Consider the following 18,590-nt stretch of genomic DNA (forward strand, 5'->3'; position numbering starts at 1 on the left):
GCTGCGTCCAGCTTCAGAGAGACGTGTGTCCTCTCGGACGCTAAAACCAAAGCTGCCATCCCTCTGGCCAGGCCTGCACGTCAGCCCAAAGGTCCGCCTTGCTCTGGAGAAGCTGGATAACTGCTTTTAATTTAAAAACAAGTTGACATTGTACAAGTCCATGTTCTGTAAAATGGAACAGGACCCTCTCGGCCCACCCTAACACCCCCCACCCCAGCGTTACTCGGGCTCGCTGCTGTTGGTGGTCTTCTCCCACTCCAAGCTCTCTTCGCTCTGCGCGGGTGAGCCCGTAGGTGGCCGTGCCCGGAGGCCCTGAAATCTGCGGCACTCAGGGCACACCCGGATGTGTGTGCACCCTCGGGCGACCAGGGCAGCTTCTTGTGCCAGTCTTTGTGCCAGGGGATCTGGCTCGCCCCCACTGCACAGCTTCCCGTTGCTGAGCGTGGTTGTGCTGCGGGCTCGGCGTTCCTCTGGGATAACGGGGCGAGTCCGTATCATTCCCCCTCGCCTCCGACGAGGGTGGAAACTGTCCTTGCAGAGAATGATGTTGCGCAGCTCCGTCACCATTTCTTGGCACACCGACACCTGGAAGGCAGACCCGAGACATACTGCTCACCTAAGTAAGCTGTGAGCCCAGCAATGCTGCATCTGCTCTGGATTCTGATGCCAAAGCGTTATGGACTCAGTTGTTAATCTAGCCACTGGATTTGAAAACCAATGCTTGGATATTCATGCTTGATATAGCACAACAGATTCCACCTCTCATCAGAGACCATCCTGTATTCTGGATCCCCAAATCAACACGAGACCCAAACCTACAGCAGGCAGAAATCCTCAGATGATCCTGTCTCGAGGGAGGGTACCTGGACACTGTACACATCCTTGACCCCTTCAAAAGTCCTTGCAGCTTCCCCACAGCCTCAGTTTTAGTAGGTGTGCACGAGAAGCTTGTGCACTTCACACCCCACCCAATGCACCTAGCCTTCTCCTGCATTTGGGGTCTCATTACTAGGAATGCTAATCTCATCCTGGGTGTATTAATTCCTCCAGAACACTGCACTGCTGAGCACCCTGCAGATAGCAACAAACACACACTATCCCCTCAGGACACTTTCAGGTCCTACCTCTGACTGTTCAGAGTGCCGAAGGCTCCACAAAAACTCCAGCATTGCCATAAAAATTGCTACGATTAAGCCACAGATGAGAACCACGAAGATTCCACCAATATTCTCCATTCCCAGGCCTAAAATAGAGCAGAAGAGACAATGCTGTGGAGAGGCAGACACAACATAAATTGCAAGCATCGCTGTACAGAAATCCCAACTCTTTGCTGTTTAGTTGGCATTGCACATACCCAGTCAGAGACCAGAATCACATAGCCAGCACTGTCCCATTAATAGCTCACCACCTGACTCAGATGGCAAACTGAATGACTTGTAATAACTGCACGATCGAAGATGCCTTCTCAGAAATGATGATTTTGCAGATAAAGAGCAAGTACATTGGAGGGAAGTACAAAGCAATTTGTGTACAAACTGAAAACAGGGGGGAAAAATGAGAGATCAATCGGGCACATTAATCCCAGCAAATTATTCACCCAGCTCTAGCTGCTTTGAACTTCACAGAGGCAGATGAGCAATGTTGTTAAAGAAGCAGAGATGAAGACGACAAGAAAGGGATTTAAAGGGAGCTGGCACCAAGGAAAGCTCCTTTGATTGCATTACAAAGTGCTGGTGAAAAACAATTACAGCTGCTTATATTGCAGTAGCAAGGAGAGGTTCCTAACAAGACCAGTGCCCAGCACTTCCATGCTATCCGATTACTGAACAGGGTCTCTGCCACCCAGGGGTAGCTGTTTACGGGTTGGGTGCTCTCTGCCCAGCACCCTCTGGCCCATGAGGAAGAAACAGCCCCTTCCATGGGGTGACTCATCTCACCTCCCTTGGACAACACGCTTACAAAGGGATGGCTACCCTCTCTACTGATTGTAGGAGCCATTCAGCCACCCTGGGCCAAATGTCACACGTGCAGACAGCTTCACTTAGGGGAGGGACTAAATTACACGCACAGCAGTTGCCAGCCCTATCCTACGCAGCCTGCACTACAGAAAACTCACCAGCTGGAAGGAAAATCCACCCCTCAAGGACCTTGCCTGAGCTTTCCATGTGCTGAGGTTGTCACTTCGCTTCCCACTGTGATTCCTATCCCCAAAACCACAGCTTATGCCTCCGTCCAGTCCTGCAGAACAGGACGTTGAGAGGAGCCAGGGAGCAGCACCAGCTTCAGCACACACTGCCTGAGAAACGGCTCTTCTCTCCTGTGCTTGTTGGTTTTGGGTCTCAAGTGGACTGGGTCCCTGATTGGATTGATTACTAAAAAGCATGTGGTGCTTTACACTGATGTGACTGTATGAGGCCATTAGTCAACAAGAACATCTATAAAAATCTTCCTCTCCCCTCTGTAACATTAAATCAAAGTGCAAGAATCAATGATTTATTGACTTAATCTCTGCGTGGCTTTTAGACATAAAATCTCACCAAAATCCTTGTAAATCGCTGACCTGTTTTGTTCTAAAACTTAGGAGGTCACATTTCTCCCCCCTCCTCTGTCATTCTTTTGGCATTGCCTTCAGAGCAATCTAGTGACTCTAAATCAGCCCTTTGCAGAGATGTTTCCACTAAGACAACAACTTCAGGGCAGAAAACATAGCCAATAATCACAGTTTAGACCCAAGATACAGGCCATCCTGTCTTCCCATCAGCTCTCAGATTTGAATGTAGGGCCAGCACCTCTCTCTACATCCTTCTATCGTTCTACCTGCATGCCACCTCAGACACCCAGTCCTTAGCTCACCTAAGAGGTATTTCCTTCCTCCATGTACACATACCAGCAAGCTACAGCCTTCCTCATTTCTCAAACTGAGAAAGTGAGCCATGACAGAGGACACAAAACAGCAGAAAAACTTGTCCAGGCTCACAGAGTGCAGCAGGTAGTGCCAGAAACAACCCAGGAGCCTGCTTCCCAGCCACCCCCTTCCAAAGCCATTTCAAAACAGCCCACGGACTAGATTCCACTTCAGAGTTGCTTTTTGCACAGTCCACAGAGGAAGAGACACCCACATGTCTCCTTGCCTTCAAAAGTAACTTTTTAATAGCTTATCACATTGCCTGGAGGCCTGATGGCCAACACCTTCTGCCCTGAGACTAACAGCCAAGGCTGCCTGCAGTGCAGGAGCACCAGTCCACCATCCCCATGGGGTCTCATCCAGCCTAGCTCACAAACTGCACAGACATGCACACCTACCCCCGCTGTAACGTCAGGAAAACAGATGAGCTACCACAGATCCCTCTTGGCTCTCTGTCTCTGTGCTCAGAAAGGTCAGATGACTGTCCTTTCAACTGGGGGACCTGCTGGCCTCCCAGAAAACACCTGCTGAGGAAAGTGTGACTACTGAAACTAAAAAATGCAGCAACTGCGTTACGCTGGCAACTGCTCTCACGCTGGGACATCAGCCTAATGTGGTAGCTTTTATGGCAATTTGCATAGCATTACCCAAAAGAATGTGCTCCCCAGTTTACAGATGTACTAATAAAGTCCCTGTGTCCCTTCCCCTGGCTGTTTAAAAGGCACTTTCACTTAGAGCCATTAACCAGCAGGCCTGTGGTGGAGATCCATGTCCCTTGAAGGAACCCAGGATTTTGGTTTAATCCCTTCAGCCATCCATTTTCCTATATAATGCTGCAGACATTCATTAGAAGCTAATTTACCCTCCATATGTCTCCAATATTTGTCATTTGGTTGTTCCCGCTATCTTTGCCCCAGGCAAAAACACACAGCATGAGGCACAGTAGAACTGTTTCACTTTCTCCTTGAATTCTGAAGGAAGGAATCTCAGGTCAGAAGAAGGGGGAAAAACTAATTCTCAGGCAGAAAACCTGGCAGCACTCACGTGCAGATGGACATTCATCCTTGCACTGCTGGCACGGATGCTTCTATGGCCTGGTCCCTCAGCATGCTACTGGAGAGCCGCATGGCTTACCTTTGGCTCTGTGGTCCTCCTCTTTGGGGCACTTGCCTCCTTCCCACCACTTCCGCTTCAGAATTTCCAGGCGGTTGTTCTCTTGCAACTGGAGAATGGCCAGGTCAAACTCATCGCGAAACACCGAGCCTGCAACACCAAGATGTACGTGGTAAGGCACCGCCTCGGCCAGCCTTCCTCCCCACTCATCCCCGCCATGATGCCCTGCCAGCGTGCCCAACTACAAAAGCTCATCTCAATAGTTTGAAAGGGACTTCAGTCCATGTAAGCCCTTGAAACCTGCAGCCTCCCTGATGGGACCGCCAACTGGTTAATGCAATCTGTGGATGGTAACTTTGCCAAGACCCACAGAGGTCTGTTACAGGGGGTAGATTTGGCTTCAGGTGCATGGTCTGAACAGGCAGTTGAGATCGCACTGCTGGTCCTTCAGACCACTGAGGTCCCTCTCCTATCATTCTGCCTCCAACTTCAACCTGCCCTCAAACTGGTGTGCTGCAACAGCAGCAAGTCCAACCTATGCACAAGCCCAAACGTCCATGGTAGAGGAGGCTCACTCCTGTGCTTGGTACCAAGCTTTACTGCAGCCTTGATGATGTCGGCTACCAGAGATCCCAAAGAAGGGCCGTGGGAAAGACTGCAGTTCTCCAGGTAACTCTGCACTATTGTCCCAGCGAGCAGCTTTCTGCTCTTCTTATCTGCTACAGTTTCACTGTTTAACAAGACAATGTCAGAACAAATTTAGGCCTGAAAGTAAGGATTTGTACTCGTGATCGGGTTACTGTGACTTTACAAGCTGACGCATGTTAGCTAAACTATAGTGACTTTTGGTGTGATGGTTCTTATGTAAGTCACCTTAACTTTGTAGTGCAAGTACTTAAAGGTCAGGAACAAGGCTTCCCGAGCCTTCGAGACTGGCCAAAAGATGAGTTGATCACTTGGAATAACAACTACTACATCCTTTTTCTGTGCTGCCCTGGGAGTTGATGTTCTCTTGCTGGCTCTCATATTCGAAATACAAAAACCCTGCATTTGTTAAACCTGATTATTAGCCGAGATAGTCACTGAATTGCCTAATTCTCTGTCCTGGAGTTTTAAGAACCACCAGTTGTTAAGAAACTCGTGCTAGAAGCTACAAGAATTGCAACAGCGTTACGTTTACAGCACTTCTGAGATGAAACAAGGAGCACAAAATGACTCAAAAAAACACTGGTTCAAAAGGGAAACAGTCAGCACAGAGCATATACGCAGAAAATAAGCAGCAATTTTGAGACATCTTTCACATGAATTATTTAAAGAGCCGCAGTCGCGTATCACATGGCTCTGGACTAGAGCAGGGTCTCGTACATCTGGCTCTGAGCAAGCACCTTGGGCAACTGCAATATATTTGATTTTCCTCCCGAGATAAAAAATGACCCTGGGCAGGCAGAGCTGCGAAACGTGACATTGGGCTTGAGAGCCAGTTCAGCCTTTCAAATGCTCTGGTCCTCTGCCGACAGCTGAGAAGGACTAGAATTTTTCTTCACTGCCTACCGACGGGCATGCCAATCCCGTAGCCCTTGGTGTCCAGAAGGCCCCCGACCTGCGTGAGGTTGCAATTGCGCTGACGATAATACTCGTTCATGGTGGACTCCAGCAGGAAGGCGTAATTGGAGTTCAGCACACGTGCAATCCCTTCCTCCGTGCTCTTCACAAATACGCTTGGCTGCTTGGAGTACATGTAGTTCCACATCCGCTGGTACGTCTGGTAGCGGGAGTTCTGCAGGAGAAAGGCAGCAAACACTGCTAAGGTGGGAGCATCTTGCTGTAACATAAACCCCAAATTAGATGCCACTATGAAAAGGTCACAATGGGGAAAGAAGTCAAAGCAGATTTGGTGGCAGATTCAAAAAGGACTTAGATGCCTAACCTCCATTTATTCCAATGAGATTTAGAGGCCCAAATAGCTTGGTGGAATTGAGACTTTGTTGGCAAAGCTGGGCATGAAATGCATACCTAATTCCAATAGGTTCCAGCAAAGCTCTTTGCATAAATTCAATTTGAGAAAAATACATGGTTTCTGTAAGTCTATCAAAAACACCCCAAAAAAGCCAGAAGAAGTAGCTCATGTGTGGCTCATTTAAACCACCAAACGTTCCCTGTACAGCTCACACCGTACTGTCTGTCACTGTAACCTTGTGCTTAGCAGTTCACCAGTGTCAGAGCCAGACACCATTACCTCGAGAAGGGCACTGAGGGCTGGGAGCAGAGCCCCCTCTTTGGAATTTGTTGCTCCCTGAATCCAGATTTTGTTTCACATCCTTGTAAGGCAAAACAAAGCATCTGCTAAAGAGAACTGGAATCTTTTCATTGGCTGCAGTAAACTGAAGCTTAACCAGCCCCAAATCCTCACATTTTGATGGTGGTTGAACCCTTGGTTTGACTGAGAGAAAAGCTGACTGTGGTTTATCTCTCTTGCCTGTGCTGAGCAAAGACTGAAACTCACTTGTTCAAGGCCTGGAGATAAACACACTCTGCTCTACATCAGGAGTTTCTGAATTCGGTCCTTCCCCCTCACCCTTGCATTTCTGCAGCACAGAGAATCCCTTACCCACCTCCCCTCTCGGCCATCGCAGCAGGTATGTGACATGCTGCCAGGCACCTCCTGCCATCGTGCTTTCAAGGGCTCATTTTCGGTGGCTGGAGAGTCTCAGGGAACCTGCTGCATTACTGTCCTCATCTGTCCAGCTCTGTCCTCTGGGTGCGGTCACTTGAGCAAGGGACAGATGAACAGGGTGAGTGCTCCTGATTCACTGCACTTTGAAACCTTAATCCTGTGTGTCAATGTCAGGGCAGACTGCTACCAGGATGAGGCAAGGTGCTTCAGCAGTGGACAGATGTCTCATACAGCCAGGAGCTGAGGGGTGGTGAAGACAGCCTCAGCCATGCCTGCTTAATCCATCTCTGTGTTTGATCCACCATTGTTACATCAGAGGCAAATGGATCCCAACATAGTTTAAAGCATTGCAAATGGTACAAGAAAAATCTTTTGCTAATTCCTTCTGTGATACCAGCAACACCAGCACCTGCCAGGCAGTGCAGAGCCACAGTCAGGATTTTAAACTTGAAAGCCTTCCTGAAAAGAACTAAGCGAGTGCCTCCTATACAACCACCTGAGTCACTTGGGCTCTATTCAGCTCATTTTAGATGTAACATTCTGTTTAAAGGTAGCTCTTTACCAAACCCCTGAAGGGTGTAAAGTTGGGCTGAAAAGCTCAGGCTCACTCAAGAGATTTCTCAGGCTTCCCAATTCAGTTCAGACTCAGAGGGGGGAAAAGTGAGAAAAGCTTTCTCTCCTCTTGAAATTTCAACAAGTAATAAATAAATAATCCTCAAGCAGTTCTTTGTGCATTCAGGGCACTGCAGAAAAGATTCACTCATTTATTTCCCTTCTGAATAGAGCAAAGAAGACAGAAATAAATTGAGCTACACAGCATGCATAAGTTTGCATACACTTGACTTATTTGTTTTCCTTGCCACTGACCACATACAGACTCCAGGACTTTTACATATGCTGCCCTACCTGGAGTTTGCAAATGTTTCTTTGCTTACCCAGCCTGAGGGACTCTCATGTAAAAGCTAAGATCACATCCAAACCACACAGAGATCCAGGGAAGTTTGACTGCAAACACTCATCTGCTGAAGACCATGTTATGTCATTACTGTGACGCAGGGTTGCGTATCACTTCCTCACCCACATAAGTGTTGAGTTGCTTTCTAAGCCCAAGCAGGAAAGTCTGCTTCTCCAGCAACCAGCACAAACATCCTGACCCTGGTCCTCCAGCATCCCAAGAGCAATCCAGCCACTGTATTATGAAATCTTGCCTTCCCTGTCCTCTGCCATGCCTCCTCCACCATTCATCCCATCATCACTTGCCATATAGATCTAGCCCAGTCCTGTGCAACCAAGCAGCCACAGGTCTATCCAAAGGTCCTCTCCTTGCCAGAGGCCGAAATGAAAGAGGCATAACAGGCTGGAGTAACATCCAAACTGGACTAAAGGGCATCCTCTGCACCCCCTGCCCCAGTTAGCAAAAGAATGGGGTTTACTTGGAAGAAGGTCATGCTGGAGCCGCCGTGAATGGTGCCATACTCGATGGCTGTCTGGTCAGCCAGGTCATCTACAGACTCGATGGGTACGTCCATCCGCTGCACGGTGAGGAAGGCTGCCAAATTGGCTGTGTAGGAGGAGATGATGATCAAGGTGAACGCCCACCTAGGGAAAGGGAAACGAACACAGGGACCTGAGATTTACTCATGGACTGAATCTCATTGCCATCCCCACCCTCCATCTGTCCATCTACTTCTGCCCAGAAAAGACCCTCAGAGACACCTTCCTTAAGAGGAGGGCTCCTTACCAGACTCCACTGACACAGCGCGTGGATAATGCTTGGGGAGCAATGGTGGAGCCTTGCTGCATGAATCCCCCGACTGGAAACCACAAGCTGTTGCCGAGAGAGTACTGATTCACGAGAAGATTGCATCTCCCTTGTGAGCAGGGATGGGGGCTGTACCACTCATACGGTGTCAATCTAAAATGACAAGAAATGGGTAGCTCAGGTAATTCACTAGGAAATGGGGCACTTTGGAGAAAAAATGAAAAGCAAAAAAAAAGAAAAGCAGTGAAGCTCTAACTCTCCTGGAGGCAGATTTTTCTGAGAAGGAAACTCTTTGCTGTCAATTGATGCCCAGGGCTCAGAGCTGTGTGAAATGCTTGCTCTAAGACTCAGAAGCCAGAGGCTTTCTTGTAAAGATTTGCAAAAGTTTTGAGAGTCTCTGCTGAAAGTCTGGGCATGGGCTGCAGGGAGGCTGGAGCCCTAGGTGCAAATTCATACTGCTGACAACCACAACAGTAATTCCAGATGTGCATGGACTTGATGTGAAATTGAAATCAACATCTTTGGCTGTGTTCCCTGCTGGAGAATTAGCATCAATGGAAAGTTCAAAAGTAAAGCCTGTGAGACCTGACTGCATGACACCATGAAGAAAAATAACTGTATTGGTACAAACAGTTGGTCTAAGAAGGTCTGATTGCCCCAGCATGGTCTAGGTCTCAGGTCTAGTTTGAAGCCAAATGCTGGTGTTTCAAAGCATCACATACTTTCAGTGCACACAGGGACAGGACAGAGGTGGGAATCTGAAATAAGTGACAGCCTGTCACTGAAGTGTCTGCAGCCTAGCTCTCTTTTTTTTTTTGCTGTTTCCAATCCTCAGTTCCCTGGTTGCTAAGAAAGTCTTCTAACTCCTTTGCTGCAGATCATTATATTGCTAATGGTTAACAAAGCTGGTGCCTAGGAGCATAATTTTGGGGATACAGCCAACACAGCTGCAGCATTTAACAAAAATGAAGCATTCATTTTCATTTCTGCATCTCCTACCTCACTGTGATGCCAGGGAGGTAGAGGTTATTTCTTAAAGACTTTATATGGTTGGATCAAGGACTAGCAGTTAAAAACACTGCTCTGGGAGAGTCTTCTGCAATTCACAGGGTCAAAAGCTCCTTACTGATGAGCAAGGCAGAGAGCAGTATTCAAACCTCCGTCTTCAGGGGCAAGCTGCGTAAAGGCACCTTTTTGGAAGATCATGTCTAAAACATGAGGAAGGGGCTAAAGAGGCACCAATTCTCAGTCTGCAGAGAGCATCAGGCTGCATTATTCACTGGTTTCTTCAGAACTATGTTTCTGAGGCTGTAATGGCATTCAAATAAACCATTAAAGCCCTGTCAGGATGACAACTTTAGCCATGCTAAGGGACTGAAAGACAGCACAGTTCCAATTTTTGTAATGAGAACTGGGTATTAACCATGGTCTGAAACGGTCTCCAAGCCCTGAGCACGTCTTTGGTACACATTGCCAGGACACAGTTCAACTACATCTGAAAAAGTCCGTCAATGCCACCAACCAGAAGTGGTTTGTTCAGAGGTCAGGGAAAATAGCAATGGAGCACAGAGCCTGGGCCTTGATGGGAGACACGCTGCAGACAAGCACTCAGTGATATATTTTAAGGCTGATTTAAATTAGTCATAGGGAAACGGAACTGAGAGCTGTCAAGCGAGGCTCTGCACATCAACCAACAGGCTGTTTAAAGATATTAATGAACTTTCTTTTTCTGTACACACTGGCTTTTACAGGGCCAAAGGAACCAAACACTACTACTGGAATTTGGGTTAATATCTCTGAATGTGTTTTCTGGTACCTGCCAGCCTCCACCCTCCTGTTCAAGACAAGTGGCTGCTTTATCTGTTGCTGATCAAGCATCTAAAGGGAGCAGCAGCATTTTCACACCACCAGCACTACTCCCAGGCCTTCTCCACCCTTCCCATGCAGCTCTCAGCACCAGCATCCACCGCTGTGGCCAAGGATGTTCCCGAATGGCAGCACCATGCTCCTGCCCACCCTGTCACAACCATGTCAACAGCCATCCTGGAGCTGCCACATGCATCAGTGGCACACTCGCATGGGCACAGGGGGACACAGGGACATCCCCCAGGCCTCTGCCCCCTCCTCACTGGTGGCCAGGGGGATGACCCCGTGTCCCCCTGTCCAGGACCCTCTCCACGCATCCCCACGGGTCTGGGAGCGTGACGCTAGATGGCATCGTGAGGAAGGAAAAGGCACTGCCAGCCACATTACCGAGCCACCAAGAAGAGGACGCAGCTGACAGCCAGGTAGGCGAGCAGCATGAAGAGCCAGACGCCAGGGGAAAAGGGATCCAGGAATGAGAAGTAGCCAGGTTTGCGGCCCTGGAAGGGAAAGAAAAAGGAGTTTGACCTGCTTGTATTTCTACAAATTAAATAGTCCACTCTGAAAACAACAGAAACACAACTGCCCTGATGCTGACAATGGATGGGAGCAACAGAAGGGAAATAAAGGAAGTGGGGATTTGCAAAAGCTTTGCAAGGGAAACAGGTGAGACTGAACACAACAAATGACCGAGTCCTGCAGCATCTCCCCGCTGGGATTCATCTCCTGAGACTATTCTTCTCCCCACCTCAACCACTTTTGCTCCTCCAGGCAAAGAAAGAGGTGACTTGATAGATAAATTGGGACCATGGCAGGGCTCTGCCCTCCCCACGGCAGGATGTGCAGCAGCCCTCGCCTGCAAGGACTCCAAGGGGGAGTCCCCATCAGGAGCCCCCATCAGGAGCCCTTGCCCACCCAAGCAGGCTGCACACCATGCTTGCTGAGCAAAAAGGAGCTCGCCTGAGCTCAGAGGTGGGTGGGATCCTTTGCACGAAGCAGAGTGGGGAGAAAATATCTTTGTGCAGAAAAAGAAAAGAAAAAAAGAAAAAGATACATTTGCAATATTTCTGGTTTTCTTTCTTCAGCCTTGAAATGTTTCTTTGCTACCAAACTCAACAAAATTATTACTTTTATCTCACGGAACACGATATTTTTATCTCCAGCATGCGTCAGAACTTCCTGTTTTTTCTCAGCAAAACACCTTTCCTTGAAAAGTAAGGCCATGCTGCTAGAAAAAAAAAAAAAAAAAACAACAAAAAATCCCCAGGTTGATCTTCTGGAAGTACCTTAAATTTTAACAAGGACACTGCCACCACTGAAAATCTTGTCAAATTTAGCAAAAGTTGTGCAAAATAAGGATTAATTTCTAAGAGAAGTATTTCATAAGGTGAACACTTCCCATTTTGGTGACCACACTTCTTCTGCCACCACCAGCTCTGCATACGCAGCTCCTCTGCAACACAGCCTCCTCCGAGGTGGAAAAAACAGCCACTAATTTACCTCCAAGCACTCTCAACACCACCGTGGGGGACAGGTGAAAATAGAACACAAGCCACAGAACTAAATAAGTGCTCTTTTACTCTCTGTGCAATTTTTAATATCCATGTGGAACATCAAGCACTTTGTTTCAGCACCATGCACCCAACACACCTCTCCCATCCCAAATGCTGCAAACGTTTAGACAATATTCATCTACCTCCAGCATCTTCTTTCCTTACTGTCTCCTCTGAAAGACTCCCAGCAAAACATACAACTCCCAATACAGGGCTAGAGGGTTGAGTTAACCCTGTGGTCACATGAGTTCTTTACTCACAGGACCCTGAATCTTCTGCCCCAAACCACAGAGTCAGTCCTGGCATCACAAAACCTCAGGCTCTACAGTTTCCCCAAGCACCTATAACCAGGAAGCTGCCCATGAGTCAGAGCCTCTGCGGAGGCTTTTACTGTAAAGTCAGAGTGGAAATAGCCTTTTATCACATCTCGGCCAGGCTGTCAGCATATTTCTTACTGGCACCTTGCTCTGTTGTGTGCTGAAAACGTCTATCACTGTTTGCTCAACGCAGCTCACTCCAGCAGCCGTTTCCCAGCACTCGCAGCACGGCAGCTGCTCCACTCTAGGTTGTTCACTTTACACAAAAGCTGCTACCGAGGATCATCTTTGACACACAGAGGCCTCATTTTTTCCCTAGTCTGCTGCTTTACCCTGCCCATCTGTGACACCACACAAACTAATAATAGCTGGTAATAAATAACATCTAACCTCAATTGCCATAGCAAACCTAAAGCCATCAAAGACCAGAGTCCTGATATTTTAGAGTTGTGCTTAATCCGAAGGCAGTGAATAATTTTCTGTTTTACAAAAGTCCACAAGAAACACAGCTGCTATTTTTTTACCTTCTGCAGTCTCAAGACCAGCACTTTAAACTCCGTTTCCATTAAGAAACACTGTTTTCCTACTAAAGTATTCCTAATCTTATGCAAAACATGAATTTCACAAGGGCTCGGTAGTTCTAAAGAGTAAGTTGTTGCTAGAAAAGGCAATAGCTGTTGCCCACAAATCTTCCTCTACTAAAAATATCTAGGGTACTGTGATATTCTCAGCTCCAGTCACCAGCTAGGACCATAACATCTCAGAAAGCTTCTACAGCAAACTGTCCTGCATCAAGTAAAGAACCACCACATCATAACATCCTATCCCTGTATCCTTAAGGACAAAACGAGCTCGAGATCTACATTAGCTTTTTTAGAGAATCTGGCTTATTAAGCCTTTTAACAAATAGATGAGTTAAGAATCCATGGTTCAGACCTTCCTGCATCCATTTTCAGGTTACTTTAAAATCACTTCCCAAGAAAAACTTCAGGTTCTCCTAGGTATAATTCCAGAGTCTCTCTTTAAGGCAAGGTCTCCCTTCCATACTGGGTTATCTTACTGTGCTTGGTATAAGCAAATAAAGAACAAACAGTGAAAGAGACTATGTTCTTCTTTTGTCCTTTCCCTTTTTTGGTCAATTGCTTTTCCTTATATTCTTCCCAGAAACCCAGAGAGAGAGAAATGACTCACATTTCCAGTAACATCCTTTGCTCACCTTGCTGGAGCTCCTCTCACTAGTTCAGTTCACTAGTAAGACCATCCCATGAGTCTGCAGGCTCCAAGGTGCACTCCCTCTGCATTTCTCACTGATCCCATCCAGAGGACCACAGACTTCTCAATACCAACAGGAAGCCAAAAGCAGGCATTGATAAAGCTCTTCTCTTCAGTGACTGCTTTCCTGGATGCACCCCAGGCCCCTGCTTCCCTTTTTAATCTAGAGCTAAACTAGCTCAGCTGCCTCTCTTCTTCCACAGGTGTTCATGCACTCAAGAATGAAGTAAGGCAATAGGAACCTACAAGGTGTGAAGGGCACTGTCTGCCCTGGGCTGAGCAAACCAGAGCTTCTCAAGCAGAAGATCTATCTAGGCAGCTTACCCAGAGCAAGCAGAAAACTCTCAGGCACTGGCAGTGCCTTGGCTGAGGCTCCCTCATGAGATGCTCCTGTAACAAAGTTCTTTTCTGTAATTAAGGCCATGATGTCTCTTCTATGTTTCTGGGGCAGTTTGTCAATAAATTACGCTCATTAAGGAAATTGCATTGGAAGCTTTAAATCTCAGGCTTGGCAATGACTCTCTCCTGTGACTTTACAGTAGTAGTAGTTCTGGTTCTTTTCAGCTACAGTCATTTTCAGGCTGCTGCTACATGTTCTTTTCATTCACAGTTGTGGATAAGAATAAAGATATTCTGTTCCCACGGAGGGCACAAACTCTCTCTTATCTGTCTGTTTTGAAGATGGGAATGACAATATCTGGTCTCTGTCAGTTATTTTTAGCTAGTCCCAATACAGTTTTGTTAATTAGAAGAGCTATTTTTCCTGGAATAGAAATGTTCAAAGTGTCCAATAATTGATGAAGGCCTCCTGCAAATCCTCGGATGGAAGCAGGAGAAATTCATTTACCCTCCTCAGTGGGTCTTAGAAGTCTTCATTTTCAGCCAGAGAGAACTAGTTTTCTGGGCAGATATCAGTGACCAAAGAGTCTGAACGCGCAGAACATCCAGGAAAAGGAGGAGGAGCAGAGCTATATGGCATCATCCTGCACTTGTCTGTGTTCAGGTCCATGCCCTACAACGCCCTGCCTGCCTTGCACACGCACACAGAGCCTGCAGGGACCCCAGTACATGCCTGTTCCCTCTCACAGAAAGGGGATGTCATTTCTCATAGAAGTTTGTCCCTAAAAAAGGCAGGCAAGAAAACACATTTCTATCTCTGTAAGTCAGAAGGAAAGCAAGAAAACTCAGCCTGGAAAGGCAGAAATGTTGATGCGTGCTAGGTATAACTGCAGTGCATTCTGAGATGACCACGTCTGATCCAGATGCAGATCCAGAGCCCTCCCTCTCCAGGGTCCTTTCTCTGGAGCCAGTCAGAAAAACCCAAGCACAGGCTGCTGTGAATCCTGAGCCTAATTTGGGGTCACCACATGGTCCACAACTGACAGGCCAACATGACCCATGGTTGCTCCCATCCTCACTTCAGTGAAGCAGAAGGCTTGCTGGCAGAGCAGCATGGCTTATCAGGGATTGCTCAGCTCCTCAGCCTTGGCTGTCGAGCTTCCTCTGGTTGGAATGAAGGAGCTACTCATTCAGTCCTTCTCATTTTGTGTATTCTGCAGCAATCAAGTAGAAACACTTTAAGCCTCAGTTCACTTCACCTAAACTCACCTATTCCAGTGTACTCACCAAATCTACATTTTCTCATCTTAAGGTAGAGCACAATAAGCACTTTCAGGGCTGATGAGCCAGAATAAAGTGCTGGATGGTTCACTTTTCCCTGCCCCAGAGGCAGACATGTGAGCAAAAGCATGGGTATGCTACAAATAAACCTGACTTTCTGTGCAGAAATGGCACTGGACACCTGATTTCAGCACTCTGCCAAGCAGAGTGACTGCTCAGGACTTGTCATGTCTCCTCTGCCTTCCACAGGTCCCATCAGCTCGTCAGAATAGGAATAAAACTAAGCAAGCTTTTTCTCTCAGCAGCCTGCAAGTCAGAAAGCCTATTAGATTCCCCATGTCAGAAATCCATACTTGATTATATCACAACAAGTGAAATTGAGAAAAATGACAGCCCCATTTAAAGCTGCCATATTTGGTTATGTATGATAAGAGACACACGCGCTGTGGTGGCTGGGTTGGTGGGGTGGGGAGGAGAAAGAGGGGAGAAATCGTTTGCCATTGAAGTTACATGGAAATTAAACTAAAATGTCATCACACTGGGAGGAGATCAGGACATGGAGGCAACTCCTCAGCAAGAGACTTATTTGTGGTTATGTATTGGGCTATGTCTGATCTGCACCGTCATTAACGTACGTCAGCTGCAATTTTTGCCATTGCAGAGATGTTTGCTGGGGTGGGAAGGGAGGGGAGGGGATAGGAGCAGATGGGGCTTTGGGGCTGCCTTCCTCTGCTGTGCAAACCACATCCTTAAATTAAAACCAGAGCAATTAGCTATCTTGCCTTTCCTTGTTAAATAAATATTTACCAGTTTAATTAGTTAATTACCATGCAGCTCTCAGAAACTCTCCTCAAGCTAAGCAGGAAAGGTCTGGACAAAGAGGTGCCAAGTTCTGGAGAGAGAAGAGGGGCTCCGAGGTTCCCTGCTGATGAGGCTTCCCTACTCCTGGGAAGGGTGTGAGCCCAGGCTGCCCCTGCCACTGCTCCTCCTGGCCTCGATGCAGCGAAGCAGGGCTTTCTGCAGGGTGACCTGACCTGGGAGATGCCCTGTGCCTACCTTGCAAGCCTGCTTGGGTCACCGGGCAGCTCCCACGCTAAAAATCCTAACTAGGTCCTTCAGCAGGCAGCTGAAGACCAAGTCCTGACTGATGGCAGGAGACTATTTGCCAAACACTTTTAAAGACTGTAATTATTAATCCTGTTCAGTTTGGTAAATGCCTAAAGGGCAGGCTGGAACATGGCTGTGTTGCATTATTCTGGTACCAGCATGAGGAGCAGATGGTCCCTGCCCTGAAGAACTTATACTCTTAAGTAGATGTGTCAGACACATTTAGATCGAGCTTGCACAGAGGCAACAGCAAATGCCCTGCACTTATAGAGCAAATCACATGCAAACCCTGCTCCAATATTTCTGTGTTTCATCTGGAGGGAGCGAGACCAGCCTCACGCTATTCAGAGAATGATACTTCATTAAAGGACTTGCTAAAGGTTATGGTGTAAATCAAAGGCAGAGCATGCATGGTGCTCAATCCCCAAACTTTAAAAATGCATGTGAGAAAGCAAGAAACTCGATTATAATCCCAGCCAAGAGATGCTGGCAGAAACACCTCCCAGATTCACGGGGCAGCTGGTGGTGTGAGAAAGCAACTGTAACGGGGAAGGGACAGTTACACTTGACTTCTGGGAGCTTGAAGAGCCTGACCCTTTTTGATCAGTTAAGTAATTGATCCTAAATTCTGCATGTACCAGAGGAAACAGAATTTTAACTAGATTTTAATTACTTGTTTGCTCTCGGCAGGAGCCACTCAGCACAGAGATGTATGCACAAGTTTGTTTATGTTCGTACCAAACGCTGCATCCTTAACAGCCTTGTGAGTTGAGAGAGGGGGCTGGGAGAGGCAGCTTTAATTGTTTTATCCTTTTGGCTGCTATTGTTGAGCTGACAGGAAACAAAGACTGTAACACAGTACAGAGCACATTTCCAAAGCACAGATTTGGAATAATATGACAACATCCTGTTGCAAAGGACCTGGATGCCAAAGCTCGTCTCCCGTGACACCAGGGAACCAAGGGCTTTGCCTGGCCCATATGGGTGTAGCTGGGGAAAATCTGTCCTCTCCCGAGCTTTAGGAAGAAGAGAGAACAACAGAAAATGGGAATGCAAAAGAATCCATAAAAATTTAAGACAAGTGTTGCCTAAGCAAAGACATGACACAAGGCAATGTACATGCTGGCACATGTGAATCCCTGGGCAGATTCACAGCTGCTCTGCTCCAAGCCACCAGACTGCGTGTTGCTGAAAAGCCACCACGTAATGCCTGACCTGCCTTTTGGGTGGCAGTGACTAACCACTCTGCTGCTGCTGCCTGCAAAAGATTATTGAATGCAGTGCAGTGACAACCAGAGCTAGTTCCTAACCAGCAGTGTGCCTGCCTTCTCGCTCCTCCCTGGCCAATGCAGATGAAAGGGGGTCTGAGAGCCCTTGTGCAAGGCAAGGAGCATCCTAAGAGCAAGAACCCTTCCTTGGGCTGCAGGGCCTGCTGATCTTTAGGATGAACAAGTGAGAGGAGGCAAGCCAGAAGGGCTGAGAGCAGAGAAACAGAGCCCAAGCGGGGCAAGGAACACTAATCACCCATGGCTCTGCTCGTGGCTCCCCACCACATCTGGAAGTGCTGCATGGTCAGGGAGGACAGGAAAGGGGAGCCAACAGGGCTGGAGGATTGAACAATGGGAATTGAATCCACTAAGCTGAGGCAAAGCAGAAAGACAGTGAAAAGGAGGAAATAAAGGTCAAGCACGTTTGTGTTTAAATGAGAAACCAAAATATTTTTTATGAGTCATTCATTTTTCTTCTGTAACTAGGCACGTTTGCATGCAAATAATGGAAGGACATAAACGGTTATAAAATAAGTCTCTTACCATATGAACTCGGTAGAGAATACTAATTCCCAAAGTCATGAACGGCTTAGAGAAATCAATCACCTTCTCCCGCTCCGCCGTAATCGTCAGCCCCGCCACAGCCAAATCGGCTTTCTGGAGAGAAAGGAGAGCAGAGAAGATCAGGACCCCAAGTATAGGAAAGGGATGGGGAGGGAATGTGGGAAAGCTGTGTCCAGGGCCGTGCAAGACATCCACTTCTGGAGAATGGATGTTCCATCTTTCTGGGACAGGGTGCATTTGCTGCAGGGCAAAACCCAGGCTCTGTGGAAACCGTGAGAGTTTTGCCAGTGCTGTTCACTAGTTGGGACTGTGCTCCTGCACCCCTCTTTCCTGGGTGGGTTTCCCTGCTCAAACACACTCCAAACTTTAACCCACCTTGTGCTTGGGACCATTCTCCACATTTTTCCTTTCCTCACCTTGGCATTTTTACCTCTGTACTTACAGGTTGGAAAAGCACAAAGTTGGCAGTGGGGAGCCCGCTGTGCTGGGAGCTGTACTAACAGGGAACAAAACGGCCGCCCCTGCGCCCAGCCTCATTGCCATTTCTATTTGTTAAATGCTTTAAGACCTGG

General features: G+C 47.5%; 1 protein-coding gene across 1 annotated transcript in view; it reads right to left on the bottom strand.

Annotated features, from left to right (window-relative positions):
- Positions 1–219: 219 nt before the first annotated feature.
- The window catches only part of LOC104530611 (glutamate receptor ionotropic, kainate 4), a 127,265-nt gene continuing 108,894 nt past the window's right edge, over positions 220–18,590 (bottom strand). Inside the window, exons 12-19 of the mRNA XM_010175258.2 lie at positions 17,998–18,111; positions 10,708–10,817; positions 8,434–8,607; positions 8,126–8,291; positions 5,570–5,795; positions 4,040–4,168; positions 1,125–1,243; positions 220–585 (exon numbers count right to left, since the gene is read on the bottom strand). Coding sequence (XP_010173560.1) covers positions 220–585; positions 1,125–1,243; positions 4,040–4,168; positions 5,570–5,795; positions 8,126–8,291; positions 8,434–8,607; positions 10,708–10,817; positions 17,998–18,111 — 1,404 coding nt within the window. The remainder of the gene's footprint in view (positions 586–1,124; positions 1,244–4,039; positions 4,169–5,569; positions 5,796–8,125; positions 8,292–8,433; positions 8,608–10,707; positions 10,818–17,997; positions 18,112–18,590) is intronic.

Source organism: Antrostomus carolinensis, unplaced genomic scaffold, assembly GCF_000700745.2.
Source record: "Antrostomus carolinensis isolate BGI_N321 unplaced genomic scaffold, ASM70074v2 scaffold4199, whole genome shotgun sequence".
In the NCBI taxonomy this organism is placed as follows: domain Eukaryota; kingdom Metazoa; phylum Chordata; class Aves; order Caprimulgiformes; family Caprimulgidae; genus Antrostomus; species Antrostomus carolinensis.